This window comes from Lynx canadensis, chromosome A1 (assembly GCF_007474595.2).
Source record: "Lynx canadensis isolate LIC74 chromosome A1, mLynCan4.pri.v2, whole genome shotgun sequence".
NCBI lineage: Eukaryota > Metazoa > Chordata > Mammalia > Carnivora > Felidae > Lynx > Lynx canadensis.
In genome coordinates, this window is record NC_044303.2 from 176891049 (window position 1) to 176918781 (window position 27733).

At 44.3% G+C, this 27733-nt stretch overlaps 2 protein-coding genes across 3 annotated transcripts in view; both read right to left on the reverse strand.

Moving 5' to 3' along the window:
* The window catches only part of ATP6V0E1 (ATPase H+ transporting V0 subunit e1), a 33862-nt gene extending 24697 nt beyond the window's left edge, over window positions 1–9165 (reverse strand). Inside the window, exons 1-2 of the mRNA XM_030327554.1 lie at window positions 8988–9165; window positions 2014–2061 (exon numbers count right to left, since the gene is read on the reverse strand). Coding sequence (XP_030183414.1) covers window positions 2014–2061; window positions 8988–9091 — 152 coding nt within the window. The 5' untranslated portion in view covers window positions 9092–9165. The remainder of the gene's footprint in view (window positions 1–2013; window positions 2062–8987) is intronic.
* Window positions 9166–14165: 5000 nt separating this feature from the next.
* RPL26L1 (ribosomal protein L26 like 1) lies at window positions 14166–27641 on the reverse strand. Of its 2 annotated transcripts, XM_030327542.1 has the most exons (5): window positions 27592–27641; window positions 27011–27187; window positions 19495–19635; window positions 18575–18750; window positions 14166–14646 (listed from the first exon to the last, which is right to left on the reverse strand). In XM_030327542.1, exons 2-4 carry the CDS (start codon window positions 27176–27178, stop codon window positions 18622–18624), a joined length of 438 nt encoding a protein of 145 aa, XP_030183402.1. In that variant the 5' UTR covers window positions 27179–27187; window positions 27592–27641; the 3' UTR covers window positions 14166–14646; window positions 18575–18621. The 2 variants fall into 2 exon arrangements, with proteins under 2 accessions (XP_030183402.1, XP_030183395.1); XM_030327535.1 differs by lacking the exon at window positions 14166–14646 and having other exon boundaries at window positions 18386–18750.
* Between the last annotated feature and the right edge of the window lie 92 nt (window positions 27642–27733).

Sequence of the window (27733 nt, forward strand, 5' to 3'; positions counted from 1 at the left end):
ACCACGAAGCCATTTACCTTTTTAACTAGAAAAATACAGACTAAACATGCCAACTGTTGAAAGCCTCATCGACTACGCCCTAAGGTTGAGGCAGTCAAACAATACCATCATCATTTAGCAAATGAGCTTTAAACGCTTCAAGTTGCACTCCAACAAGTGACTGAATGGCCACATAGCTAAAATTCATGGTAATGACTTGTTGTCAGGAGCAAATTTTGATCTATGCCAACAACTAGAACTGGGTCATCCCCACAAACCTCTTTGAAAAACCTTAGTGCAAAAGCCCTAGGAAATAAATGCACAGATTCAGAGTCACAAAGAACCATGGCTTTTCATCACATGATCAGAACTGCCGTTTCCTCCCTCTTGTGGGCACTAAACAGTTCCACCAACACTGACACTTCCCATATAAAGAAGTCTCGGGAAGCTACAGAGATCTCTTTAAGAAAAGATAACCTTTGGTTCTAAACTCTAAAAAGAAGTCAGTAAGAGGATGAATTTTATGGTATGTGAGATAGCCCTCAATGAAAAAAAAAAAGAAACCATACGGCCTTTGAATACATTTGAAATGGTCATTCTTTCCACAAACTGATTAATACTCAGTTTTTTCTGGGGCTTGACTCATTCCGTACTTCAGGGAAGGGGAGAATGTAGACAAGCATTGGAAACCTCTTTACAATAGTTCAATTACAGGTCTGCCATTGCCGACACTCATGAGGATTAAGAATCCTCGTTAGCGGGGCGCCTGGGTGGCTCAGTCGGTTAAGCATCCAATGTTGGCTCAGGTCACGATCTCATGGTTTGGGAGTTCGAGCCCCACATCGGGCTCTGTGCTGACAGCTCGGAGCCTGCAGCCTGCTTCGGATTCTGTGTCTCCTCTCTCTGCCCCTCCCCAACTTGTGCTCTATGTCTCTCAAAAAATAAACATTAAAAAAAAAAAAAAAAAAAGAATCCTCGTTGGTATTCCAAAAATATATGTTGAGGAATTAACTTACATATCTTAAAATAGCTTTCAAACAACAATTTATATAAACTATGTTACCTCTTCGACTAGGTGTTATTACCATACTTTGATACAGTATGTTAAAAAAATTATCTTAGGGGCGCCTGGGTGGCGCAGTCGGTTAAGCGTCTGACTTCAGCCAGGTCACGATCTCGCGGTCCGTGAGTTCGAGCCCCGCGTCGGGCTCTGGGCTGATGGCTCAGAGCCTGGAGCCTGTTTCCGATTCTGTGTCTCCCTCTCTCTCTGCCCCTCCCCCGTTCATGCTCTGTCTCTCTCTGTCCCAAAAATAAATAAACGTTGAAAAAAAAAATTTTTTTTTTAATTATCTTGATTGCAATTCTAGCTCAACTCCTGTTCATCAAATAAGTCATAATAAAGAATGGCTACTGGCTTCAGAGTGAGATATTTAAACAAAACGAGTACGCCTAAACTCCTCACAACAGTAAAGTATAAAGTAGTACAAAGGCAATTTCTGGCTAATTATAAGATTTCAATTTGTGCCAAATAAGTTACACTTGTATTGCCAGAAGAACAAAGCATCTGTACAGTTTTTATGTAAATGTACTGAGCAGCAGCAAAGTGTGTTCTTTTCCATCTTAGGATACTATTTCTAGATGTTACATAAGGGAACAGCTCCAATGACACAAAACTGTAAAAGTTTCACAACAATCATGTTCCACAAATTTTTTTCTCTTTTTTTTTTTTAGTGTTTATTTATTTTTGAAGGAGAGAGAGAGAGACAGAGTGTGAGCAGGGGAGGGGCAGAGAAGGAGGAAGATACAGAATCCGAAGCAGGCTCCAGACTCTGAGCCTGCTGTCAGGACAGAGACAACGAGGGGCTGGAACCCGCGAACTGTGAGATCATGACCTGAGCCTAAGTCGGACGCTTAACTGACTGAGCCACCCAGGTGCCCCCACGAATTTATTTTTCAATCACACACATTATAAATACCAAGAATAACTTCCTGTTATCTTGGGAAAAAAGCTACTCACAAGAGAAACGTACTTACAAGAGATAGCAGCAAACTGAACAGGTTACCAGCATGGTGATGATAACTCTAAAAACAAAACAAAACAAAACATCATTAGATAACCAGCAAACTAAGCAGACACTGCAGGATGGTTTAAGCCTCCATCCCAAGTTATCAAACTGGCAAGGACTGTGCACCAAGAAAAGTGATCTAAATCTGTTCAAACATCAATAGACTGTACTAGGTAGAGGTTTAAGTAATTAACATTTTTATTTAAAGGGATATGTATCCAGGCCAGAGTCTAGATGGCTAATCCCAAACCCATCTAAACTGAACACAAAAGGCTGCAGTGACAATTAGTTTTGACATCCAAGAAACTTCATTTTTGGTAGTTTTCAATGAAATGACCCTATACTTGTATTTTACTTTACAGGTTTTTTTTAAAAACATATTCAGGGGCGCCTGGGTGGCGCAGTCGGTTAAGCATCCGACTTCAGCCAGGTCACGATCTCGCGGTCCGTGAGTTCGAGCCCCGTGTCGGGCTCTGGGCTGATGGCTCAGAGCCTGGAGCCTGTTTCCGATTCTGTGTCTCTCTCTCTCTCTGCCCCTCCCCCGTTCATGCTCTGTCTCTCTCTGTCCCAAAAATAAATAAACGTTGAAAAAAAAAATTAAAAAAAAAAAAATAAAAACATATTCATTTACTATTTATTGTGACAGAGAGAGAGAACTTGGTGAGTAGGGAAGAGAGAGTCAGAGGAAGGCAGAGACAGAGAATCCCAAGCAGGCTCTGTGCTGTCAGCGCAGAGCCCAATGTGGGCCTTGATCTCACCAACCATGAGATCATGCCCTGGGCAGAAATCAAGAGTCAGACATTTAACCATATGAGCCATCCAGCCACCCCGACACTATACTTTTAAAAATATGACTTTCTAGGGGTGCCTGGGTGGCTCAGTCAGTTAAACGTCCAGCTTCAGCTCAGGTCATGATCTCCCACTTTGTGAGTTTGAGCCCCACATCAAGGTGTGTGCTGACAGCTTGGAGTCTGGAGCCTGATTCAGATTCTGGGTCTCCCTCTCTCTCTGCCCCCCCCCCCACTCACACTCTTGTCTTTCTCTCCCTTCCTCAAAATAAACAAACATTAAAAAGGGGGCGCCTGGGTGGCTCAGTCGGTTAAGCCTCCGACTTCGGCTCAGATCATGATCTCGTGGTCCGTGGGTTCGAGCCCCGCGTCGGGCTCTGTGCTGACCGCTCAGAGCCTGCAGCCTGTTTCGGATTCTTTGTCTCCCTCTCTCTCTGACCCTCCCCTGCTCACACTCTGTCTCTCTCTGTCTCAAAAATAAATAAACGTTAAAAAACAAACAAACAAACATTAAAAAAAATTATATGACTTTCTAGGGGGCACCTGGCTGGCTCAGTCGAAAGAACATGGGACTCTTAATCTCAGGGTTGTGAGTTCAAGCCCCACGTTGGGGGCAGAGATTACTAAAAATAAGTAAACTTTAAAAAATATCAGAACTGCATGGGTTCACAAAGAAAAAAAGAGGATTCTTCAAAAAAAATTTTTTTTAATAAATAAGTAAATAAGTAAACAAACTTTCTAATGTTGACCTCTCCCCATCTCCAGTCCCGTCTGAAAATAGTTAAATCTGGATCTCTGATCAGCTGAATCTCAACATTTAAACAACTGAACTCATGATATCCTCTTCCCAATTCCCTACTCCCCAGAAGAAGCTCTGTCATTTCCACCCATCCCACCCACTCCACAAATCTGTCATCTTTCTGCTCACACCTCCCCTTCACCCTCCGTCACCAAATGCTATAAGATTCAAAACTTTCTTCCTTCCCTTTCATCCTATCACAATCACTTCAGAGTCATCTTTCTAAAATACTTTTTTTTTTTTTAATTCTTTTGACGTTTATTCATTTTTGAGAGACAGAGAGAGACAGAGCATGAGCGGGGGAGGGGCAGAGAGAGAGGGAGACGCAGAATCTGAAACAGGCTCCAGGCTCTGAGCTGTCAGCTCAGAGCCCGACGTGGGGCTCGAACTCATGGACTGTGAGATCCTGACCCGAGCCGAAGTCAGAAGCTCAAATGACTGAGCTACCCAGGTGCCCCTAAAATATTCTTTTCATCACATCACTCTACAGCTGACCATCTTTCAATACTCTCCATCATCCATAGGAGTAATTTCCAAAAAGGGGGTCTCCACACCCCACAGAATAAGCAAGACTATCTTCTAGGATGCAAGAAGCAAATATCAGAACTCCCATTTATCGTATTTTTAACTCATCCTTTAGAAGTTGTGTGTGTGCATGTGTACTTTCTGTGGTTAATATTGGCACATCCATTCATTCATTCAGCAGATTTTTTTTTTTTAATTTTTTTTTTCAACGTTTATTTATTTTTGGGACAGAGAGAGACAGAGCATGAACGGGGGAGGGGCAGAGAGAGAGGGAGACACAGAATCGGAAACAGGCTCCAGGCTCTGAGCCATCAGCCCAGAGCCTGATGCGGGGCTCGAACTCCCGGACCGCGAGATCGTGACCCGGCTGAAGTCGGACGCTTAACCGACTGCGCCACCCAGGCGCCCCATCATTCAGCAGATTTTCAATGAGAATCCAGTATGTACCAGGCTCTGGGGAAAGAGGAGTAAACAAAATGGATGACAACCCCTATTCTGGTAAAGTTTACATAATAGTGGGGGAGAAAGACAACAAACAAGGTAAACAATAAACAAGAACTATTTTTTTTCATGTTTATTTTTGAGAGAGATAGCATGAGCAGGGGAGGGGAAGAGAGAGAGAGAGAGAGAGAGACAGAATCTGAAGCAGGCTCCAGGCTCCAAGTTGTCAGCACAGAGTGGGGCTCGAACCCATGAACTGCGAGATCATGACCTGAGCCGAAGTCAGACACATCAAGAACTATTTATTTATGTACCATTAGTATGCCAGATGGTCAGTAAGTGCTAATGGAGAAAACTAAAGCAAGAAAGGAGAATAAGGGTATACAGGGGTTGGAGGTTGTGGTTGCAATTTTCTAATTTTTTTAAATGTTTGTTTATTTATTTCTGAAGAAGGGAGAGAGTGAGAGTGAGTGGGGGAGGGGCAGAGAGCAAGGGAGACACAGAATCCAAAGCAGGTTCCAAGCTCTGAGCTGTCAGCACAGAGGGGCTCGGACTCATGAGCCATGAGATCATGACCTGAGCCGAAACAGGATGCTTGATGACTGAGCCACCCAGGCACCCACTATGGCTGCAATTTTCAAGAGGGTAGGACCCGGCAAGTCAGTCCTGAAGGAGGTGAGGGAATGTTCCAGACAGGAGCAATAGCGAATGCAGAGGCTCTAGGGTACCAGGAGTTAAAACAGGACAGAGGCCCGAGGGGCTGAGCAGAGCCACGGGAGGCTAGTAGGAAGTGAAGTCAGGGGAGGGGAGAATATAGACAAGAATTGGAAACACCTTCAAAATAGATCAACTGTAGTTCTGCAATTTCTGACACTCAGGAGGATAAAGAGCAGTGTTTTGGTAGCTTCTAAAGGAAAAGGAAAGCTATTTGGAGGGATCTGAGAACAGGACTGACAAAATCTGATTCCGATTCTGAGAGAATCTCTCCAGAGTGGAAACAACCTGGGGGGAAAGAGGCAGAGGGAAAAAGCTGAGAAACCAGTCGGGGAGGGAACTGCAATAATCCCATGGACCAGGCTGGTAGCACAGGTAGGGAGGACTGGTCAGACTCCGGATATATTTTGAAGGCACATTCTTCAAAGTAACTGACACATTATGCTTCTAATACATAAATAAGTATGCATGAGAGTTTGTGCTACAAAACTTTGCCAACTGCAGAATAAAAATGCTTGAAGGGGTGCCTGGGTGGGGCGGGGGGCTCAGTCAGTTAAACATCTTGGTTTCAGCTCAGGTCATGATCTCGCCGTTCGTGAGATCAAGCCCCCACATCAGTCTCCTTGCTGACAGCGAGGAACCAGCCTGGGATTCTCTCTCCCTCTCTGTGTGTCCCTCCCCTGCTCGCACTCAAGTACGCTCTCTCTCAAAATAAACACAAAAACTTAAAAATGTGTGAAGATCTACACCATCAAGTCTGGCTCCTCACCTGTCATCAGTTCCCTCCACTCATCCTCACCACTCTCCACTTTCAAACAGCAACCTTTCATTCCCAAACGCAGGGGGCCTCACTGTCCCCCAAAACACGTCAGGTTTACTATTCTCCATGCCAAGCTTTTGCTCATTTTCTTCCATCCCTCTGCCTCAACCTGGAATCCGTGTATCTTCTGTCTTCCCCAAAGACCATTTCAGAGAGCTGAAAACAGCTGAGTCTCTTCTGTGTTACCTGCTTAATAGTTTCATAGCAAAAGCCCCCCTGCTCCCCCGCCTTCAGGGGTGCCTGGCTGGCTCAGTCAGAAGAACGTGGAACTCTTGATCTCGAGGTCATGAATTCGAGCCCCATGCTGGGGGTAGAGATTACATACATACATGCATACATAAAATATCGTCTCCAAATATGCCACTTAGTTGTTGCATGCTGAAGTGTTTAGGGGTAAAGCATCATGATGACTGCAATTTACTTTCAAACAGTTCAGCAAAATTATATATGTGTGTATATACACACACATACACATATTCACAGATATAAAGCAAATTTGAATGTTACCAATTATATCCAAGTGGTGGTATCCAGCAGTCTCTCTATTCTTTTATGTTTGAAAATGTTCTGTATGTTTGAAAAAATTGGAGCTGACTGAAGTCCCTATGATCTAGCTCCAACCCCCCCACCCCCCCCACACACCTACTGCTAAAGGAGCCACTGTGAAAAACCGAAGCTTTTAGAGCATCTGTGGATTCCCGAAGAGAGTGAAATCATAAAAAACATGAATGGTCAGGAAAGCTGATTCCAAACACAAACTTGGTTTCACCTGGCCCTTTTTCAGTGTAGAAAAGAATGAGAACAAGGGGTTTGATTTAGGTTTTACAGAGATTTTTCTGCATTCTGATGTGCTTGGGACTTACAGGGGGAAAGGATTTAACATCAAAGTCTCTCTTCTTCCCTTGTCACACAGCCACCTTTACTTGTCTCCTTAACAAAGATATTTTTAAATCCTTGAAATCTGAAATGCTCTCCTGATTAAAAATTCACCTAGTCCTTGAAGCAATCAAACTTCACAGTACAAAAAAAAAAAAAAAAAAAAAAAAAAACAACAACCCCATTTGCAACCTTTCAGGAGACAAAGGGGAACTACTACTAATTCAGTACTAATATTTTCACCTTAGAATAAGGAAATGGGAACATTGAAAAGTTAACTAAATTGTCCAAGGTCACAGGGATCATCCAGCTAGGGGCAGTGTTTCTCAAAGTGTAATACAGTAACTCCTAAGAGATACTTTGTGTTCTAAGAACTGCTCAATCCTGCCAAGAGCAGGAAACACAAGGATTGGGGTAGAGGCTGTGAATCAGGCCCAGATAACATATCACTAGCAGGTCAAACCTGAATCATGACACTAGGGCTGGAAACTGAGTAGTCCAATGTACTACAAGAAGCATTTCATTACCCTGGATAAGAGCAGCGGCATGAAGTCCCAAGGCTGGGCATGGGGAGTCCCAAATGGGGGTCTTTGAGAAAGGAGTGGTCATTGTTACCAGCACATTAGTAAACGCTTTTTTGAGTATTTAGGCTGGAGAGGCAGACAGTAGGGTAATGAAATAATTGAAGAAAGAAACACAACAAAGAAGTACTTTGTTGTTCCTTAACTCTAGTAGAAGAAAAAAAGTCTAAGAAATTAAATTTGGTTAATACAAATTGTTTTAATAACCCAAGAACTGACACGCTGCATCATTTATTATAGGCTAGAGAGATGACCCTCTATAAATGATGTTATGGGGGGCGAAGGGGGAAGGGGAAACCCAATACCACCAAATGATAGAAATTCATCTACCATTTTAACTCTTTAAACAAATTGACTGACTTTCAAGGTAGATATAAGTACCAAATCTAAGTACCCAGACAGCAAATGGGGTTTGGGTCACAAAATATTAAGGAAGTAATGGCATTTTCTTTCCTTTAATAAAGTCAACAGACTTATCCATTCAATGGATAGTTACTGAATGCCTCCTATGCATGCAAAGCACTGTAAAGCCACCGATTTGTTTCAAAGAATAAAGCAAGAGATGGTCGTTTCTGACAAGCTCTGTCTTCAGCCTAAGTTTCATTCCACGTGATTTTGTGCTGAGAAAAAATGACTAAGAGGCAAAAGAGGAACCAGAAAGAGGGTGTTCCAAAACTCCTACGAAGATAAGGCTCTATCTCATGCTTACAAAATAGATTACAAAGCTCTAATTAACAAAGAAGTCTAGGAGAAAAGTCTTAGTCCATCATTCTAAGAACTTGGTACATTCAAAATACAAGCCGCAGGAGCGTTCTCCAAAAGGTATGACGCAGGGGTTTCTAAACAATACCTCCTGCTCTTCGGTAATTAATCTCGCTTTAGATCAGGCCCCAACTACCTGGCGCCCACTAGATGCAAGGCCTGGGCTCAACGTTGCTGCACAAGCTTGTCCTGTGCAACTGCGACAACATGTGAGGCACAAAGGGCATTTCTGTCTTATTTGATCCTTTCCTTTAAAGTTTAGGCAAACGAGGCCTCATTTGAGTGGAGGGCAGGGCTAAAGGGGCGAAGAGTCGTCTAGAGACAAACCCCAACTTCTCCTTGAGTCGATATAAACCTATTTCCGATGCGCCCTCCCCGGACAGGCCCGTGATGGGAACAAATTTCCCTAAAACCCCTTGCCAAGGAGGGTCCGTCGGAAGTCACCCTCCTCACCCTCGGCCCGGTGAACACGGAAGCTGCTGCGATAAGACGTTGGGGGGCTGCAGGAGATAGGGGCCTGACTCTGGAGTCCAGGGCCGCCCCAAGGTCTCTGACCGGTGCAGGTCGCCCCCTCCCCCGCCCTGCCTGGCCGGTCCTCGCCGCGCGTCCCTCCCAAGGCGGGCCTGGCGCACTTACCCCCGGTTGGGACCTTTAGGGATGAACCAGGGTACCAAGAAGCCGACGAAGCCCCAGAACACGCTCATCACGATGAGAGGCACCGTGAGGCCGTTATACGCCATGGTTGTCGCGGAACCTGCCAGCCCCTGCCCAGCCGCCTCACTTTGGTCCCACCCGGAAGTGTCAACACCCGGCCGCGTGACCAGCGCGCACACAGACCCGCCTCCCGCGCCCCCACGTGACCCGCGCGCCGGACTCCGCCCCTCCCTAAATCCAGTGCATTTTTTATCATGGTCCACCGTTTCCCTGCACTAGCCACGTTTTCTTACCTCGAATTACGTCCTGATTTCTTTCTTCACTTAGCAGAATAGATTCTTGGATTAAATAGGAAGTTGGACCAATAATCTTTAACATCTGTACCAACTCTTCAAACACGATTCCAAGCTTTTGCTCTGACCAGTAATACGGGAAACTAGGTCATCGTTGTGTATATACTGCTCCCGGAAAACATGCTAGTTAGAAACTCTGTTGTCCTTAAGTTCCAGTCCAAGCACTGCCTTCTCTGAGATCTGTTTCATTCTATTAGTGTTTCTTTTGTGGCCGTGTATCTTAACCAACACTCTAGTAGAGGGCAAACTCCTTCTTGAGGACAGGCACTGTTTAACTGATGGTTGCTCCTCAGGAGTACTTATATGTAGAATGTGCTCAATAAACACTTTGTATAACTGAACTGAGTAGTTACGGGTGACGTCAGCCATAACTAAATTAGAGAAAAAAGTTTACTCCTTTCTTCCGATTTTTTTCTTATTTTTAATCGTGGTAAAATATACATAAAATTCACCCTCCTAACCATGGAGGGTAAAGCCCAGTAGCATTAAGTATATTCACATTGCTGTGTACCCAACCTCCAGAACTTTTTCATACCCATTTAACAACTCCCCATTCTCCCTTCCCCCAGTCATTGGCAACCACCATTCTACCTTGTTTCTGTAAATTTGACTACTCTAGATACCTGATATAAGTGGAGTCATACAGTATTTTTCTTTTTGTGACGGTCTTGATTCACTTAGCACAGTGTCCTCAAGCTTAAGCCATGCTGTAGCATGTGTTGGAATTTCCTTCCTTTTTAAGGGTAACATTCTACTGTGTGTATTTGCCACATTTTGTTTCTCCATTCATTTGAAGATGGACATGTGAGTTGCTTCCACTTTTTAGCTATTGTGGATTTTTTCCTGTTTCTTAAATAAAGGCAAATATTTTCTTTCAAGTTGATCCCACTAAGTCTAATCTTTTATTATTATTATTATTTTTTAAATGTTTATTTCTTTTTGAGAGAGACACAGACAGAACTTGAGTGGGTCAGGGGCAGAGAGAGAGGGAGACACAGAATCCAGAGCAGGCTCCAGGTTCCGCGAGCTGTCAGCACAGAGCCTGACACCGGGCTCCAACTCAGGAGCCGTGAGATCATGACCTGAGCCGAAGTTGGACGCTCAACTGACTGAGCCACCCAGGTGCCCCAACATTAAGTCTAGTCTTTGCCTCACCCTCTTGGCAACTTCTTTAAAAAGCAGGTGTTGGGAAGCACAGGGATGTGGCTCTTCAGACAGCAGTTTTGTCTAAATCTGTTTCATGCTCTGTGAAATGAGAAAATTCCTTAATCTTGGTATTACAGTTGTGGGCTAGCATTGGCCAATAGCTCCCTCTATCAGTCAATCTGTCAAACACATTTTATCACCCACTTTAGATAAAAAGTGGTATCGAAGGCCAGGAACTAAGATTCAGTGACCCACCAAATGAAGAAATACTCTCTGCCTTCAAGACACTTAAAAGTCTACTTCTGGAAATAAGTCAGTATGGTTGAAGGACCCCTGGAAGTCCCTGAGACTCTCCCAGGAGATGTGCAAGGGCCTCTCTATTCTCCAATCTGTGTGAAGCTCAATTTTCTTCCTGTGCTTTACCCAAAACATGTTGCAACATATTGAATGCAGAAGCATTGTTAAGAATCCATTTGTCTTGCATTAAGCCAGACATTAAGGAATTTTGCAAAAATGCAACACAATGTCACTCTTCCCACATTTTCAGATTTTGCTTTGGAAAAGATTTTCCATAAAAATGTTATTTAACATTTTATAAGTTTATTATTATTTTAAAATGAATCTAAAATATGTTAAATTTCTGTTCTGATTTATAATGTAGTAAATAATATGACATGACTTATATATAAGTAAGATTTGGGGTCCACAATAATTTTTTTTTTCAGATGGGGGTGGATGGGAGAGAGAGGGAGACAGAGGATCCGAAGCAGGCTCTGCACTGACAGCAAAGAGTCCAATGCCGGGCGTGAACTCACAAATCTTGAGATTGTGATCTGAGCCAAAGTCAGATGCTTAACTGACTGAGCCACCCAGATGCCCCCCACAATAATTTTTAGATGTGTAACAGGTATTTAAATGCATAAACAGGTTAAGTGTCCAACTCTTGAATTCAGCTCAGGTGGTGATCTCATGGTTCACGAGATCAAGCCCCACATTAGACATCAAGGAGCCTGCTTGGGATTCTCTCTCCCTCTCTTTTTTCTGCCCCTCACCCCCCTCGTGCTCCCTCCCCATCCCTCAAAATAAATAATTTTTGTTTTTTAATGTGTAAGCAGGTATGTTGAGACCAAAAAGTCTGAGATCAACTGCTAAAGGAAAAACCTCCAAGACAATCCCAAAAGGATAAAGTAAACAAGAGCTGACTAAAACGCTCTAGTGCAACCTCGAGGATCCCTTTTCCTAAGCTCGACCCTGTGAATAAAAACAGGCATGCAGAGTCACAAAGTCATGCAGTCATAAAGTTCCTGTCCTGATCTGGAAGCTTGGAGGTTACTGGAGGAGCCGAAAGCCCTAACATGCTTCACAGTTCATTTGCTCAGCACATATGCGTGGGCAGCCACTACTGATGACAGGTTTCTTGAGTGGCAGCCATATGCCACTGAACTAGGTGCTTTGAATTACCTCTGTCATTCAATAGTCATAGCACCTTATGGACCTTATTAAACCCATTTTACATATTAGCAAAGAGAGGCTGAGATCTGTAACGTGCCCAAAGTCTGTTTTAAGTAACAGAACTGGGATCTGAATAGAAGTCTTTATAGCTTCTGTTCATCCCACTAAGCCATACTGCTTCTCCAATTTCAGACAGTAAGTCAACCCAAAAACCCTGAATTCTACACAGCTTAACAAGACAGAGACATCTAATTCCTAAGATGAGAACTGTGAAAACCCTATTTTAGAATTAGTGGCTCTCCAGCTAGGGGTAGGCGAGGATGTGGTTGACTTAGTTATTTCTTTTTAGAGTTTTATTTTAAATGTTTTTTATTTATTTTTGAGAGAGAGAACATGAGGGGAAGGGCCAGAGAAGGAGAGGGGGACAGAGGATCCGAAGCAGGCTTTGCACGGACAGCAGCAAGCCGGATGTGGGGCTTGAACTCAAGAATCATGAGATCATGACCTGAGCCGAAGTTGGACACTCAACTGACTGAGCCATCCAGGTGCCCCCCAAAATTTTAAGGAATCTCTACACCCATCGTGGGGCAAACTCAAACCCTGAGATCAAGTCAACAGCTCCACTGACCAAGCCAACCAGGTGCACTTAGTTATTTCTGAAGACCAAAGAATATATGTTTATGAATGTTCATTTATTTTTGAGAGAGAGAAAAAGAAAGCGTGTGAGCAGGGAAGGGGCAGAGAGAGAGGGAGACAGAGGATCTGAAGCGGGTTCCGAGCTGATAGCAGAGAGCCAGATGCAGGGCTGTAAGTCACAAACCATGAAATCATGACCTGAGCCAAAGTCGGATGCTTAACGGAGCCACCCAGGTGCCTCAGCCAAATATTTTACTTAATATTTGTGCATGTTTATATTGTAATTATGTGTTCAAACAGTAAATCAACCTTATAGTATAGAGCTATTTACATTTGGATGATCTTTCTCAAGAAGACTTCTTCATAGATCAGACTTCTTTTTTTTTAATGTTAATTTTTGAGAGAGAGAGAGAGGCAGAGCTTGAGCGGGGGAAGGGCAGAAAGAGAGGAGACACAGAATCCAAACCAGGTTCCAGGCTCGGAGGTGTCAGCATAGAGCCTAACGCAGGGCTCAAACTCACGAGTCGTGGGATCATGACCTGAGCTGAAGTCGGATGCCTAAATGACTGAACCATCCAGGTGCCCCACAGACTTTTAATAAGCACCCAATCATATATGCACAAAATATTTCTGGAAAAATACAAAAGAAACTGGAAACAGTGACTGCTTCTGGAGAGAACTGAGTAACCGAGAACCAAGGTGACAAGGAAACTTAACTTTTTCACTGCATGCCTTGTGTTATCATCTAATGTTACACCATATGTAAGAATTACTTCTTAAAAAAAAAAAACTAATATAGCAGAACAATGAAAAAAGACACACGCTGTCAGATGGGAACTGCTCAGTCTGTAGTATCGACAGAGGATGGTAGAGTCTCGGTGAGTAGAATTGTCTGGTTCCCAGAATTTTCAATTCCTTGCCTGCCCAACTCACACTAAGAGCTCTGTAGCTGAACATGCCAGAATGCAGTATGAAAACAGACATTCGGAAGCAGTTATCTGAAGTTTGAAAGTTTGGAGGCTTCCATTGGGGCACCTGGGGGGACCAATCAGTTAAGCATCCACTTCAGCTCAGGTCATCTCACGGTTCGGGAGTTCAAACCCCACATCAGGCTCTGTGTAGACAGTTCAGAGCCTAGAGCCTGCTCATATCCTGTGTCTCCCTTTCTCTCTGCCCCTTCCCAGCTTGTACTTTTGCCTCTCTTTCTCTCAAAAATAAATACAACATTTAACAAAAAAAGTTTGGAGGCTTCCCAAAATAGCACAGGGGACTCACTCAAGTGAATGGACATCTGCATAATGAGGTCGGTAGGAAACTGCTTAATTCAAAGTCATTCCAGGAAACACGCTAAAATCCTTGGGCCTGAACCTTGATAGGCAGGCCCACCCATGTGGCATTCTCCAGTCCCCATTTCCTGCAGCAGCCAAAACACATTACTGCCCGTACATCTCCCCTCCATTCAAGAACCAGCATTTGGAGCACCTGGCTGGCTCAGTTGGTAGAGCATGTGACTGTCAACCTCAGGATTGTTAAGTTTGAGCCCCACGTTGGTTATAGAAATTACTTAAAAATAAAATCTTAAAAACAAAAAACAAAAAAACCCAAACCAACCGGCATTTATCTGAGCTCCCCTGAGAAAACGTTTTCCCTCAGCTCCTGCAAACAAACCTACTGCCCATCTCCTTTAAAAGAAAAGCTAAAGTTTGCTGAGCTCTCTGCTCTACACGTGGTATCTCGGGTGTTAAGTCTGACAACTCAGTGAAGTGGTAACTCCTTTTATTTCCATCTTGTAAATGACAACACTGAGGCCCTGAGGTTGAGCAATTTGCCCAAGGGCACACAACTGGGAACTGACAGCGCCGGGATTAGAACTCACATGTGATGCTGAGCTCCTGCTCTTCACCATGCACTATTACTCACATGGCTCAATACAAGCATTCTGGCAGTGATCTGGTTGCCCGTGGGGGGCTGGTGGTGGTGGGAATGACAGCTCTCAAAGCTCTGGTCCGTCATTTGTAGTGAACGGGTTGCTGACAACAAGCCAAGACCGACTCCTAGGAAACATCATCATTTAAGTTTATTGATGAGAATTAAGGCTGGAGCCTAGGGCCCAGACCAGGTATCAGAATATGTCGTCCGTGCTATAATCTAGTATGGAATCTTACTTTTATGCAACTTCTGGGTACTAAATCATGTGTTGTTTGAGAATAAAGACAAAACTCAAATTCGGAAAAAACTACAGATCTCACTAGACTACTAATGGTAACATAGCTGCCATGTATGAGGCACCTACTCTATTTTATGTGCTGTGTGTGTATATATATACTTTACACGTATCCTAATCCACAATCCCCAGAGTTAACTGGTTGTAAATATCACACAAGAGCCACCTCAGAAATACACATGCACATAAGACCTGAAGAGGTCTCTCTCCATTCTTACTGCATCATGGAACCTCCCAGCAAAGGGGTAGAAACTATTAGTAAGCATCCAAGTGACTCCTAAGGGCAGAAGAATCTGGTGGACCACTACTTTAGTTTTCATGTCTGATAAAGCATTTTCACAAAGAGAAACATTTTTAGCTTCTCACCTATACGGGGAAACAAGTTCATACAAATGGCTGCCCAAAAACCAGAGCAGGATTTGAATACAAATCTCTCTGGCTTCAGAGCCAAGACAAGTATCATTCTGCCTACTCTTAAATCAATGCCTGAGTCAGAGAATGCATACTGAATTTTGTGGTTTGTGCTTCCGCTTCCACGGACTTGTTTGGTAAAAAAATCATTACCTCTTTCGGTGCAAAGCAAATCTTAGATTGGAAATACAGTAAAACAACAATAACAACAAACAATATTAGCATTCGTACACTCACAGCTTTCAGGGTCCTCGGAAAGAGCCTATTTGATCCTGCCATTTTCCATGAGGCGGGAAGGCAGTGCAAGTATTAACTATGATGCTTTACTACTGGGAAAACGGAAGCACAGAGCTAAGTAACTTGCTCAAAAGCTTACGGACTGTCCCGTGGAGAAATGGTGACAATGCTTTTCCCACCAGGCAGCACTACTGCTATAAATGTATAGCTTCTTCTCCCTCGTACACTGATGTCTAGTCTCTTGTCAGACTCCGGGAAAGGGAGTGAAAAATGACAGGGTGAAAAAATGACCACCAGGGATGGATGGCTTGAAGTGGGATGTGAGTGGTCTCTGACGCAGTGAGGTCTGGGTTCAAATACTAACTCCATCTCTTATGTTCTCTGGGATCTGGACAATTAATCTGAGCTCATTTTTCATCATTCAAAATGGGAAATAATGGACTCAATCAACATTTACTAAGAAACTCAATGTGTCCAGCCATGTGTCACTAGAGGCATTTTATCATTTTATGCATTTTTATCATGCATTTTAATCAATAATTTTTCACAGAAGCAAGGGAGGATTTTAGAGATGGATCTGGTGCTAAATCTTGAAGGGTAACTAGAAGTTATGTAAGCAGAAAGAGTTAGGGGTGCCCAGAAAGAGAAAGAGAAGTCATTTTAGGGGTGCCTGGGTGGCTGTTGGTTAAGCACCCAGCTCTTGAATTCAGCTCAGGTCATGATCTCACTGTTTGTGAGTTTGAGTCTGTGTTGGGCTCTGTGCTGAAACCACAGCGCCTGCTTGGGATTCTCTCTCTCCTTTCTCTGCCCCTCCCTTGCTCTCACTCTCTCTCAAAATAAATAAACGAAATGAAACGAAACGAAACGAAACGAAACGAAACGAAACGAAAAGAAAAGAAGTCATTTTAGGTCCCAGCTATTTTCTATGATAGATGCCTAACCAGCTCTTCTTCTTCTTCTTTTTTTAATATTTACTTATTTTTTTTTTATTTTTTTTTAAATTTTTTTTTCAACGTTTATTTATTTTTGGGACAGAGAGAGACAGAGCATGAACAGGGGAGGGGCAGAGAGAGAGGGAGACACAGAATCGGAAACAGGCTCCAGGCTCTGAGCCATCAGCCCAGAGCCTGACGCGGGGCTCGAACTCACGGACCGCGAGATCGTGACCTGGCTGAAGTCGGACGCTTAACCGACTGCGCCACCCAGGCGCCCCGAATATTTACTTATTTTTGAGAGAGAAAGCCTGAGCAGGGGAGGGGCAGAGAAAGAGGGGGACAGAGGATCCAAGCAAGCTCTGCGCTGACAGCAGAGAGCCTAATTCGAGACTTGAACTCACAAACCATGAGATCCTGACCTGAGCCAAAGTTGGACACTTAACCCACTGAGCCACCCAGGTGCCCCCAAGCATCTCTTCTTGCTCTAGCACACTTCTTGTAGAACTTACAAGGTGTCAGAATTACAAAGAAATGCAAAAAACTCAATAGCTAAGGACTTTAAGGGAAGAATGAGAATGCAAAAACTAACAACAGATTCAACTAGGCCAGGAAGTAGCCTAACCATATCAGAGATAACGAATCAGTGGCAAAACTCCCAGAGCTATTTCAAAAGTAAGCAAGGCCTTTCACTGCTTCCCCAAGATAAGGAGCCCAAGACCCAATCCAGTTTATGGCTCTTCAGCAGGCCCATAACCCCTTTCCCAGGTCCAACAGTTACCTCTGCTTCATTAGAATGTTAAAATGTTCACCCAAGGCAGAAACAAACTTGATTAACACAACATACAATGCTAAATCAGCGGGTTTCCTTAAGACAAGTGTACGACCTTATACCCACCTCTACCTATAATAATGACTGAAACTCCCCTTTCTGAATATCCATCCTAACCCTAAATGAAAGAAACCCATTCACCCCTACTCAGGGGGTCACAGATTTCAAAGTGATTTCCTTATTTGCTGCAAATAAAGTTTCTGTTGTACAACAATTCCACCTTGGGATGCCTGGGTGGCTCAATCGACTGAGCGTCCGGACTCTTGATTTTGGCTCAGGTCATGATCCCAGGGCTGTGGGATTGAGCCCCGCATTGGGCTCTGCACTGAGCATGGAGCCTGCTTAAAATTTTCAATTTCTCTCTAAAAAAAAAAAAAACAAACAAAAACCAAAACCAAAAAACAACAAAAAACAAAACCACAACTCCACCTGGTATAGTCTCTATATGCAACTCACCAAGGAGTGAACTCATATTAGTTTGGTTGCAGTTAGACCTGGAGTGTAAAACGCAAGATGCCAGTGGGGGCCAGGCAAATTGGGTACATGGGCAGAGCAGACTGGATAGAGCAGCCAGCCCCGGGCTCCACACAAACGACGCTATGCAGGATCAGGGCCCCATGCAACCAGATGAAGCAAGATCCAGATTTCTCTGTGGAATCTCTCAAGTTTTAAGTGTTAGAACTTGACTTCTAAGAAATCATGAGAACAACAGAGGACAAACATAATCTGTGAGCCACATCTTGTCTACAGGCTGTCGTCAGTTTCCTGAGTTAGCCCCAGGAGAGAGGAAGGACACTTCAGTCACTTGGAAATACACTTACAAAGTCAAGACCTTGGGAAGGGCAGCTTGGTCAGGGAGCTGCATGCCATTTGGCTTGGTTGGAGCACGAGGGACAGGAAGCTGGCCAAAGGGCAATCCATCGAGACCTGAGACATAAGCGTGCAAAGCAGCACCAGCCACTGAGTGAGCTCAGTCCTGTATGTGCCAGTTCACATAATGACCATCACTGAGTGGGACACACCCCTGAATTAGGGACGAGAGCCCTGTCCTGTCCACCCCATCAGCATGAGGGTCCAGGCAGGAGCATAGCCATCCTACCACTGCTATTTTGCTGCTCCGTACGTGATAAACACATGAAAGAATGGCATCGAGGAACTCATAGTAAGATGGATTTTATCTACAAAACAATGCAAATTCCCTCTGCAATTAGGAGACATTTTCAACTATTATTCATAAAATTATTAATCAAAACAGCAAAAGAAGATTTACAAAGCTACATTATCAACAACAAAACAGGAAGGAAACGTTTGACAGACATCTTGAAAAGTTTCAAAGGAATACACACCAGACTAAAAATCTACAGTTAAACCGTGGTTGCACAACAGGTTATATTCACTCCTGCATTTTCTCAATAAGTTCTTCCTTATATTTGCCTTTCTCTTTTCCAACTTGTCGAGATTTGGCTTTGCGTTCAAGAATTTTTTTCCGGTCTTTGTCCAGTTTTAGCCTGGTGATAACTACCTGTTAGGAGTGAGAAAATAAATCTTTATTTATTTTTTTTTAAGTGGAAAGGATTTATAACCATGTAATTATTCTGTACAGCAGAACTTTTCCCAACAATAGCAGTTTGGTTCCTTCCGCTGCCCAACTCCTGAGGATCTATGAGACCAGTTAGTTTAGTGATATCAACTATCATTTGGGCTGGGACAAACAAATTATACTACCAACATGTTTCTGGTTTGTTTATCATCCCTTGCCCAGCAAAACGCATTGCTTAAAAAACATCGCCTGAAAAGCGCATTGCTTAAAAAAGCATTCCCACCAGCTAGTAGGCAATAGAGATCGTAAGGATAAGTAAGACCCCAACCATCCTGCTCTCATCTGAAACTCTGGAGGAGAAAGACCCTACAATACAGTGCATGGAATGGAGTGCAAATGAGGAACAGCATATTCCGCCAGGTGGGTGTGAGGGCCACAGGAAGAGATGTTCCCTCTCCTCCCTCTGGATGTTATCTAGTAGGAGAGGGATGCCTGGAACCCTCCTGCAACCTGCTGGAAGGCAGAGCCTTCACCGAGGATGATAAAACAAGTAAGAAAACAATAAGGATCCTTGATGACTAAGCCAGTGAATCAATCAAGCCTGCCCCACCTCCCTCTAGAAGTCCTTGCCTGGGCCACCTGAGTAGACACTACCAACACACTGAGAACTTACAACAGCACTAAGCTACACTACCCAGCCGCTACCGCCACTCAGTCCCGCCATACCTTGCTGGGGTGAATGCCCACATGAACAGTTGTACCATTAGCCTTCTCACGCTGCACTCGCTCGATGTAGATGACATACTTTTTTCTGTACACCTGGACTACCTTGCCTATTTGCTGACCTTTGTAGTGTCCTCGAACCACCTAAGAGAAAATACAGAGGAGAATTTTCCCCCATTCTCATGCATGAACATCACCGTGAGGAAATTAATTATCAGGAACACACAGACTAACATACAACTTTTTGTACAAAGCAGATTAACCCTGGCAGTCGAGAGTTAGCTTTTTTGGGGGTATAAATCTGCTCTGTGTTGTTCTAAGTCAGGTGAAAATTCACTTCAATTTTTTTCTTATCTGAAAACAAAAAATTCCTTGAACTAGAATGGCTATCACAGAACTAGTCCGGAGAGTAAAAAGGTAAATCACTATACACCCACAACTAACACAATCTTATATATCAATTATATCTCAGTTAAATAAAAATAAGCAGAGTTTAAGAAAAAAGATAATCACTCTCAAGATTTAAATGGAGAAGAATGGTTAAAGAAAGCATCCTGAGATTCTTATGTGACCATTTAAAATCCCATGTTCTTTTTTTTTTTTTTTTTAATGTTTTATTTACTTTTGAGAGAGAGAGGGAGAGAATGTGTGCGCATGAGCAAGGTCAGGGGAGAGGGGAGGCAGAGAGAGAGGGAGACAGAGGATCCAAAGCAGGCTCTATGCTGACAGCACAAAGCTGTATGTGGGCTTGAACTCACCAACTGTGAAAGATCATGACCTGGGGCGCCTGGGTGGCGCAGTCGGTTAAGCGTCCGACTTCAGCCGGGTCACGATCTCGCGGTCCGGGAGTTCGAGCCCCGCGTCGGGCTCTGGGCTGATGGCTCGGAGCCTGGAGCCTGTTTCCGATTCTGTGTCTCCCTCTCTCTCTGCCCCTCCCCCGTTCATGCTCTGTCTCTCTCTGTCCCAAAAATAAATAAACGTTGAAAAAAAAAAATTAAAAAAAAAAAAAAAGAAAGATCATGACCTGAGCCAAAATCGGACACTTAACTGACTAAGCCACCCAGGTGCCCCTAAAATCCATGTTTTCAAAGAATAATTTATCACCGAGCAAAATGCTCAAGATAGGACTTTTGGGAAAAAAAAAGAAAACAAAGCTTTATATGAAATATAGTCTGAATCTTGTATGTTTCATATATATGGCATATAACACAATGGGATAGAAATATATCCAAATGTTAATAATTGTTGCCATTAGGCCAACATAGGATTACAGATGATCTTTTCTTTTTTCTTTTCTATTCTATTTGAGAGAGAGAGAGAGAAAGAGAGAAAAAGAATGAATCCTAAGCAGACTCCATGCTCAGAAGGGCTTGATCTCACGACCCTGGGATCGTGACCTGAGACGAAATCAAAAGTTTGACACTCAACTGACTGAGCCAGGAGTGAATATAACCTGTTGTGCAACACGGTTTAACTGACCCAGACACCCTAATTACACATGGCTTTTTAAAATATGTATATTCTTCCAGGGGCGCCTGGGTGGCTCAGTAAATTAAGTGTCTGACTCTTAATTTCGGTTAGGGTCATGATCTCACAGTTCATGGGACTGGGCTCCACATCAGGCTCTGCTCTGATGGTATGGAGCCTGATATCTATACCTGGCTCTATACCTGCCATCTATACCTGATGGTATGGATTCTCTCTCCCTCTCTCTCTGCCCCTCCCCTGCTTGTCTGCCCTTGAGTTGTCTCTCTCAAGATAAACACTTAAAAAAAGAAAAAATGTATTTTCTTTCAAATTTCAAGATTTCTATAATTAACACAAATATTTTATAGTCACAAAAAACAAAAATGTTAAAATCTCTTGGGCTGTTTTCATGTACTAAAAATCTACTATTCACACTCCAATGCTATTCAAAACTAACTAGGTTATGGTTTCCTTGAAGGCACAAGCCTATTCAATAGGAGCCATGATATAGCTGATGTTGATAATAAACAGAGAGGAAATACCACATGTATTAAAAAACTAGAGAATCTCAATACTCCTGAAATGTCATTTAGATTGTTCAACTTACTTACCAAGGTGATTTTCAGGTTGAAGATCATGCCTCACTGGAACTCCACCATACTCTCTATGACCAGAGACTTTTACATGGAAAGGTCTATGAAATAGCCTCTCTTAACCATCATCAAGATTCAAGAAAAGATGTTAATAAAACAAGTCCAAAGGAACACCCGGTTAAACAGAACTGGACAAACACTAGATGAGGAGAGGGACAAGGTAAGACTAAACTAACTGGCCTGCAAAGGGCAAAGAGAAGCGGCAAGGATGGTTGTGCCTCTGGGTACAACTGGATGGATGTACAGAGTCTGGCTGGGCAACTGGATGGATGGATATGCCTTTCCCAGAGCGGGACGAAATACGTGTTAGGAGAAAAAAGTTTAGTTGGGAACATGTTGAATTTGAGGCATCTCGTGACATTCTAGTAGAGAATTCTATACATAGCTGGAAGACCAACTGGGTCAGCAACAAAGACTTGGGAGTCATCCAGAGATGGCAATTCAGAAACCTGATTTGGTTCAGGGAGCTGGTCTTATGAGGGCAGAATGCAGAAATCCAAGGAAAAGCCAACATTTTGGAAGAGCTCATAAGGGAGACTGAAGTGGCCAGAGAATGGGCAACCAGGGGACTGTGGGGTTATAGTAGCCAAGAAGACACTGTCAAATGCCATGGAATGGTCAACTGCAGGAAGGATAAAGGAAAAGATGTGACAATAAGCTGGTCACTGGTGATCATGGCTAGAGTGCTTTCAGTGGAGCAGAGAGACTGAAGGCATTTACAGTAAGACAATGAGTTCCCCATAGAGAAGGTGAAGGTGAAAAACAGTCCCAAGGAACCTGGCTGTGAAGAGGATGACAGAGAATATCTACTAGAGAGAGATGTGAAGGTAAGTGATAATTTTTTTTATTTTTAAAGAGAGGAAAACACGAATGTGTTTAAATGCTTATGAAAAGGAACAAGTATGGAGGAAAAGTTAAAGGAAACTGTACAGAAAGGGGATAATGGAGAGAAGAATCTAAGAGAATGGAAGGCCACTGAATATAGTGGATCAGCTCTAGATAGAAAGAGGAACATTTCTGTCAATACAATAGGAAAGCACAAAGACGCAGGGGTGGAACTGGAGGTAAGTTAGAGGGTTTGGAACAGGAGTTCTGAAAGGTCCTGGGTGATAGTTGTAATTTCCTCTGTGAAGCAGGACAGGTAGTCCTGAGCAGACAAAGAAAGTATGTGAAATTTGGAAGATCCCAAAAGAGAAGAGGCAGTTTTAACAAACCCACTTGCGACTATTTTACTCTTCTGGTGGAGTCAGACCTGGATTCCTGGCCTAGACGTGATTTTCTTCATTTATTGAACCAGAGTTTCAGGTTCTATCTGCAAGGGAAACAATTCACACCTCACAGACACTGAAAAAATGGCCACATCTTCTCCTCTGCCCTCCTTTTCTTTCTTTCACGTCTTAATTCCATCCGCTCAATAATTTTTTTCATTCATCCAACAAATAGTGGCTGTGCCCCTGTGGGTGCCAGGCTCTGCACTGAGGTCGGGCAACAAAAAAGAGAAGCTCTCTGGCCTCATCTTAATGTAATAGGTAGCAAGCAGTTAACTAATAAACATGCAAATACATGATCACTAACTGCAACAGGGCACATGGGAAGTGACTGGGATCATAATTGCGGTGACAGCTATATGGCTTTGCGTGTGCCCAAACTCACCTGTGCATTTTACTGTCTGTAAATTATGCCTCAGTTTTATTTATTTTTCTTTCATTTGTTGAACCACTGAGTAATTCACCAACATGGCACAGAAGTACAACAATAAGTGCTAAGGGGGATGCTGGAATGATTGAAGTAACAGGCACAAAAATGAGGACTACAGAAAGTTTCAAGCTTCAGAAGGGGGTCGGGGGGGAGGGGGGAGAGATCTCACGTGTTTTGAGAGAAGTATTCATTTGGCGCCCAAATGGGATGGGGGAGCTCTGAGACATACATTGTGAAGGGGTGACCATAAGAAGATCTGAAAAACTGCCCTGTTGGCCAGACATGTCGGGTTAGTTGTCTGGGAAAGTAACCAACAGGTTTTCATCATTTGGTAGCAACTAGAGGCTACTACAGATTTCTAAAGAGAGTGATGTGTAAAAAGTTGAGAAGCTAGAGGCAGGGGACTCTTGAAATAATCTGGACACAGAATCCTGGGAGCTACAAAGGAGTGTAGAGACGACACCCTGCTTTAAAAAAGTGGTAAATACTGGGCACAGCGTGAGGTTGAAGGAGATGGGTTAGAGTACGTTTAAACGTGCAAGCCTTGGAGGAAGCGTGAGAAGGCGGCAGTTGTCAGGCACAAGTGGAAATTGGGTCAAGCTGAAGTGCTCTTGTGGAGATAATGAGTTCCGAAAAACAAGCCCAAAAGACGAGAGGACCGTCAAGAAGGAGCAGGAATATAAACCAAACTGAATGTGCAGATTTGGACACGCATGTGTCAAAATGAACGCCACAACTTCAGGGGGGTTCGGGGGAGCGCACCGCAGAGAAAGAAGAACTGGGCAAGGGTGAATGTTCACAGGCGAAAGGTGAGGCAGCTTCACAGGTGAGAGAGAACTGGCAAAACCCTCATGAGGAGAACACAGCTGTGACCTTAACACGGAAGCCAGAAAGGACAGTATTCTGATGAGCGTCTCCTTGGCTACTAGTCATGGCTCCTCTGAGCTTAACCTGAACTTGCCTAGAATCCTCAAGAGTTATCAAAGGCAGAAAAGATGTGTTCCTCCCATGAGTCCGGCTTTGAATCAGTGCCTTCAGAGAGAGAGAATAGGTTTCAAAATTCTGACCTTGAGAGTCAGGGTCAGAGATTGCCCTCTCCAACCGTGCTGGGATGTGGCAGGCAGTTCACATCTATCTCAAGAGGCAGCTAGGGCTTCCATCATTTCGTTTCAGTTCCATGAGCAGAGTGGTGGAGCAAAAGGTCCAGCCTGGCCGAGGTCGAAAGGATTTCCCGCTGTGATGTCATGACTCGGCACGCCTGTTCTAGAACCACACCTGGATCCTGGGCTCAGGGATGAGCGCAGACAGGCACTGGCACAGGTGGCTGTCGAGGAACAGAGTCCGGAGGAAGATGAACTCCAGCTATTCCAGGCTGAAGGACGCGTGCTCGTGGCTCTGTGACGCCAATGGGGCAGCCACGCCTTTGGGGGGGTGCAGATGGGCCCGGTATGCCTCAGTTTAAAAAGAAATAAAATCAAATTGAGTTCACTGTTATGAAAGAAATGTAAATAGAGGATGCTATGATAGAATACTGGTTAAAGTATCTGGGAAGGCTTTTCCGAGGAACTGACATTTAAGGTAACAGTGAAAAATGAGGGGTTAGTCAGGTAAAGGGGAGAAGGAAGAGCACTTCAGGCAGAGGGACCATTCTGGGCAAAGACCCCGAGGGAGGAAAGATCAAGGTGCATTTAAGGACCTGAAAAGGTCCGTATGTCTGAACCACAGAGCAGGTGGGCATTAGAGAATAAGGTGACGTTGGAGAAGTAGACCACGACTGGGTCACACAAGGCCTTGTCAATGATTTTAGGTTTATAGTAAGCAATCAAGCAACACTGATAGGGTTTAAGTAGAATCTGATTTGCAAAAAATACCCCTCTGTGAAGAACGCCTGATCAGGATTAAGAGTAGAAGCTGGAGAAGTCTTGAACTGAAATGGAAGTGGAAAGAAGTGATCAGATTCAAGACACATTTTAGAGACAGAATCAATAAGATTAAGTGACAGAGTAGAAATGGGTCAGGGAGAGAGAGATATTAGAATTTAGAGGTTTATGGCGTAGGCAAGTGAAAAAGCACTGCTTACTGATGTGTGAAAGATGGGAGGAGAATCCGATTATAGAGGCAGTAGCAGTTTTTTGATCAAGAGCACTCCCAGATTAGAAGCTTGAGACAACATGAGGTTTTTAAAGCGTTTATTTTTGAGAGGGAGAGCGCAAGCGTGCGAGGGGGAGGGGGAGAAACAGATGGGGAGAGGATCCGAAGTGGGCCCTGCACTGACAGCAGAGAGCCCGATGTAGGGCTCGAACTCATGAACTGTGAGGTCATGACCTGAGCTGAAGTTGGACACTTAACCGATTGAGCCACCCAGGTGCCCCTGGGACGACTATGAGATTAAAAAAAAAAAAAAAAAAAAAAAAAAAAGATGTGAGGCGCCTGGGTGGCTCAGTCGGTTAAGCGGCTGACTTCGGCTCAGGTCATGATCTCGCGGTCCGTGAGTTCGAGCCCCGCGTCGGGCTCTGTGCTGACAGCTCGGAGCCTGGAGCCTGTTTCGGATTCTGTGTCTCCCTCTCTCTGACCCTCCCCTGTTCATGCTCTGTCTCTCCCTGTCTCAAAAATAAATAAAACGTTTAAAAAATTTTTTTAAAAATTAAAAAAAATTTAAAAGAAAGATGTTCAGTGGATAGTCATATCTACAGGTCTATGCTCAGAAAAGTGGTTTGGGCTGGGATATAAAAGAGGGAATTGTTAGCATAGGACAGACATTTAAAGCTCTCAGAGCAGGTATTATCACCCAGGCAGACAATGTAGGTAAGATGAGATGTTAGACCAGGTGCAGGCCCTGACTAACTCCAGCATTTAGAGATCAGAGGAGAAACACCCAGCAAAAGAGTCTGAGAAGGCAGAAGTAAACTGAGCCCAAATGGTCACAGGAGCCAAAAAGACAGACTATTTCTAGAAGGGAGGCAGTGCTACCTATGCCAAATGCTGCTGAAAAAGTCAAGGATGATGAGACCAAGATGTGTCCACTGGATTTTGTCATAAACATGTTACTGATCTCAGCCAAAACCAGTTTCTATAAAGTAGTAAGAAAGAGATCAGATTGGAGAGGGTCTAGAATGGCGCCCGCTCCGTACATATTCAATCCACTCCCTGTCTATTTCAGTCATCCCCAACGCTCCCTTTCTTACCACACATCCTAAGCTCTAGGAAGAACAGAAGACTTATACTCTCTCACATGGGTCATTCTCTTTCATAATTTCATGCTTCTGACTTGCTGCTTCTCTATTCTCTCTGCCAAATCCAGTGCCACCAAATGCCCAGCCTCCACTAAATCCAATGTTACTGAAACATGAATTACTCTCATCGTAGCACTTTCCCCTGGAGATGCTGGTTCAAAGAGCCACCACAAGCAGTGCCTGGCAAACTTGGAGCCAACGGACTAAACCGAAAAGCAAAGTTCTGGTTGGCTGGTATACTATTTTCCTGAACAATCATGATTACTAAAGAATTGTATCTGAATGCTCTCAGTTAATCCGGGTAGGCACACCCTGGGGGCTGTGGACACATCTGCAAGGTTACTTGCCAGGGGCCTGGAGGCATGGGAGTCTACGACTCCCCCACGTCCAAGCACACATGGTATTCTTAGGCAAAGCCGGCACCAGAGTGACACGCTTCTGGATAACCAGAGCTCGAGGGGGACGAACCTGGACCTCGTCGTCCTTGCGGATGGGCATGGAGCGGACGTTGTACTTCTGCCGCAGCTCCTTGGAGAGCGGGGAAGACATGATCTTCCTGCGCACGTGCGAGGGAGCATTGAAGTGGCGTTTGCGGTTTTTGCTGCGGTCCGAGGTCACGAAGGGGTTGAACTTCATGCTGGCCGTCTGCAAAAAGAGGCGCGGGAAGGAGTGATGGGTGCTCAGTCGGGTACCATGGCCCGCTCTCCATCCAGGACACTCCTCCCATCCCTGCGCAAGTGCTCTACGGGAGGAGATGGCCTCAGAAGGTGATGGAGGGAGAAGAATGGGGCAAATGAGGGGTCTGGCTGTGACACAGTAAGGCATGCGTGGGGAGCGCGTGCCTGAGCAGAGGAGTCGTGGGAACAGGGCGGCAGTGGGGCCTCGAGGCTCACTGTCAGAGGAAGGTTTGGACGGCTGGAGAAGAATGCATGCTTGGAGGTCACGCAGAGATCTCTGGGGAGACGGGCGGCCCCGCGGCACGCTGGGGAAGAATCCAATGGGGCGGAGCGCTTCTCACTCGGACAAAACACCTGCCTCTCTCTACTCACCTTGCACCAGTCAGGCTCAGACGGCGCGCGCGCAAGGCCGGAAGTGAGGGCTTCCTTGCCGCGCAAGCGTAGAGAGGAAGCGGAGTCCCTTTCCGGTCAGAAAGAGACTGAATGGCGCCCCCTGCGACTTGGGGTGGGATCG

What these genes read in the sequence shown, in the direction of transcription:
- RPL26L1 (XM_030327542.1), bottom strand. Translation starts at nt 27,178, where the DNA reads ATGAAGTTCAACCCCTTCGTGACCTCGGACCGCAGCAAAAACCGCAAA. An exon ending in GCAAGGACGACGAGGTCCAG is followed by an intron (nt 19,636 to 27,010) that starts GTTCGTCCCCCT and finishes ATTTTCTCTTAG; the next exon opens with GTGGTTCGAGGACACTACAA. An exon ending in TGGGCATTCACCCCAGCAAG is followed by an intron (nt 18,751 to 19,494) that starts GTATGGCGGGAC and finishes CACTCCTAACAG; the next exon opens with GTAGTTATCACCAGGCTAAA.